Source organism: Blastocystis sp. subtype 4, assembly GCF_000743755.1.
Source record: "Blastocystis sp. subtype 4 strain WR1 chromosome Unknown seqid_0119, whole genome shotgun sequence".
Classification (NCBI taxonomy): domain Eukaryota; class Bigyra; order Opalinata; family Blastocystidae; genus Blastocystis; species Blastocystis sp. subtype 4.
In genome coordinates, this window is record NW_014569428.1 from 1 (window position 1) to 3087 (window position 3087).

General features: G+C 38.4%; 2 protein-coding genes across 2 annotated transcripts; both read right to left on the minus strand.

Moving 5' to 3' along the window:
* On the minus strand, positions 1–1143 carry JH06_2168 (hypothetical protein; the record flags this gene model as incomplete). Its single annotated transcript, XM_014672002.1, has 3 exons — positions 1–882; positions 913–1063; positions 1087–1143. Coding segments are annotated over 3 exons (1090 nt in total), but the record flags the coding sequence as incomplete, so codon positions are not given.
* Positions 1144–1316: 173 nt separating this feature from the next.
* JH06_2169 (alpha mannosidase) lies at positions 1317–2024 on the minus strand (the record flags this gene model as incomplete). The annotated part of the gene is made up of 2 exons (XM_014672003.1): positions 1317–1960; positions 1994–2024. 2 exons carry the CDS (start codon positions 2022–2024, stop codon positions 1317–1319), a joined length of 675 nt encoding a protein of 224 aa, XP_014527489.1.
* Between the last annotated feature and the right edge of the window lie 1063 nt (positions 2025–3087).

Consider the following 3087-nt stretch of genomic DNA (forward strand, 5'->3'; position numbering starts at 1 on the left):
TGTATCGAATCGATACAATCAATCCAGACACTTCATTCAATGAGGCAATGTTGAATGTCTTCTTGTACAACTGAATACGATTTGTAGAATCAGGGAATGTGCCTCTAGCAGCTTGAGACCAACCTGATGTATCATCACCAAACCAATTGGTAGGCACTTCATCCATCTTATAATACCATTGTTCTAAAACACTGATAGAAGGACGACGAAGATAGAAATTACTCTCATTATTCTCATTGCTGTCATATCGTCCTTTCAGAACCATCTCCTCTTCACCATCAGGAAGCATGTAGTACATGTAATAATATGAACCAGAGTACCAATAGGTAGAAGTGGAATAAAAGGCAACATCAAATCGATCAACAGTGATACACAGATAATGAGTCCAATCGGTGCTGGCACTATGTGAATGACCTGATTCAATCTCGTAGAGAATGTTATCATTGGATGAGTCACGAATTCTGAAATACTCATTTTGAGGATTAGTCTTGTAAGTTCGAATGATCTTGTAGAGAGTTCCAGAACACTCAGTGAATGTAATAGTGAGTGTAGCAGTCACCGAAGGAGATGTAACGGTGGAAGTAACAGTATATGTCTGAGTACTTGAAGCTGATGATGAACCAGAAATTGTACAAGTATTCGCATCAATACTCATACCATCAGGAAGAGAAGGAGAGATGGAACAACCATTGAAACCATAAGTAGTGGGAGCAATCTCCACTTGCTCATAAGTATGGTAAAACTGATAGGTTGTCTGTGGATAGTCAATGGTAGTTGGATTACCATTGTTACAAACAAGGAACTGAAGCTCATTCACATAGGTTGAAGTTGTTCCTGTCTTGTAAGAAGTCAAACGAAGACGCTGGAATGGTTTGGATGCAACTGCAACAGTCTCCCATTGCCTCCATACACTGGAGGTATAAGAACCACCTTCTGTTTCTAGAATTGTAGTCCACGAACTCGATGAAGATACAGCTCCGTCTATCGTAAACTGAGTTGTGTGGTATGTAGTGCTGGTATATGGCCATATGCGAATACCATTCACAATTGGATAGGAAGGTCCCTCTAAATCCGCAGTTAGAGTACCAGAAGTGTAAGAAGAAGAGAAATAAGCATACGAGGAATAGGTCCAAGAAAAAGCATACGTAGGATTAGTGAAGCTGGTACCTGTTACAGATACCTCATTAGGAACAACAAAACAAGGATTTGTATTGTCTATACCTGCATAGAAAGCGATAAATCCATTGAATTGAATGATTTCTGAGTAGCCTGTTGTATCAAAATGGACTTCAACAGCCAACACACTTGAAGTACTCTCAGCCACAGTGGAAGGACGAGCTTCCTGTAGCCAATGTGGAGCTTGTAGGTTCTCCATCAGCCATGTTATCACGATACACTTCATTTCCATTAATATAAGCAACAATTCCATAACGATACTTGAGTTGGAATTCAATAGCAGCCATTCCACTCAACCCAGCAAACGACTTACGGAAGTACTGAGTATCAGTTGCTGATGTACTAGTAGTTCCGAGTGAGACTTCTGTCCAATCACTATCTGAAAAACTGACATCCTTCCAGCCTGCTGAAGCACTTGCAGTGTACTTCCAAGTGTCACCCTTGTTGATGGGAGAATACAGAGATAGTGGGACCTCCTCTGTTTTACTCGTCGTCATCATTCCCTTGAATACAAGGTTTTCGTTAATTCCATAGATCTCAAGCCAGGCTCCACTAGTCCAATAAGAGGTAGTATCATACATCCCAAGAGTGTACTGATTGTTTGTAGTCTGTTGAATACATGTTTCAATTGTTCGTTCTTCGGAGTTTGTGAGAGAAGGTGATTCGTAGAGCGCTGTTGTTCCAGACAGGATTGAAAAGGATTCTTGGCTTGCCGACGTGAGTGTCTTCTTAACAAACTTAATGTAGACTTGGCTGCTTGTGCAATCCACAGCAACCGTTATAGATACTACGAATAACTACTAAAGACTAATCTTACAAATCGCAGTTAGTAAAAGGAGATTATTCATTTACAAATAAATATGACAATCTAATTGTTCTGAAGACATTCACAAACAAAGAATTCTAATAGAATGTTTTGTGTGTGATCTCTAGATGCACTCGAAATACTCGATTCGCTTGCAGCAGCGAATATGTATTCACTAAGAATGAGAAAATGGAAAATGACTTGGATATGTGTCGGGATAATGGAAGCTCCTATTTCAATTTGTTGGAGATAAGAGAAGTATTATCTTGGAAGAAGGGAGAAGATAATACACCAATCTAACGTGTTAGGTTTGTAGATGAGAATACAATCTTAATCACAACTGTCATGGTTTTCACTAGTAAATGACTATTGAAGTGTATGTAAGACCAATTCCACAATAAAAAACGAAAAGGGACTCACTTTTGTTCGAAAAACACACTATTAAACACATTTGCGATGGTTTTCTAACAAATGTGTATGATACGTTTTACTCAGTCTTTTGCGACAGGTTTGTAACAATCATATATCAGAAGAGATGACATGAACCGAACGCTTTTACCTATGCAACTGAGAGATACGAAGTTGTCCATGGGATTGAAGATTCATTGGGTGAACAGTTTCAATGTTCATCGAATCAGTAAAGTTAAAATGGTTGTATAGTAATCCAAAATATAATTAGTATAGTAAACACACTTCTTGTGTTTTCTCTTCGATTATAGCTGCTTGATAGCTATTATGAATGAGATGGTATGGGGCTCTAAACAGATATGCGATGTTCAAGCGACAGCGACTCTGAAAGGGAGAGCATAGAATCTGATGATTAGCTCCTATCAACACAGAATCTGAGAAATACCACTTCTGGTTAAAGAATGATACAGTAATATAGAGATGACAAAGGTTCTGGATAATACGAGTTCATTTAGTGTCTGCTTGTTGTAACTCTTTTGGATTTCATTGTCTGAGTATAGTATACCTTGGAATGTTCATAGGTCGTCTTATTGCAATGGTAGTTTTTTCACTGTACTGCACTGTAACACTGGAAAATCGAATTTCTACAACCTTATTTACAATAGTCATTGAAATTTCTTGGAAGGTAGAAATAGTAC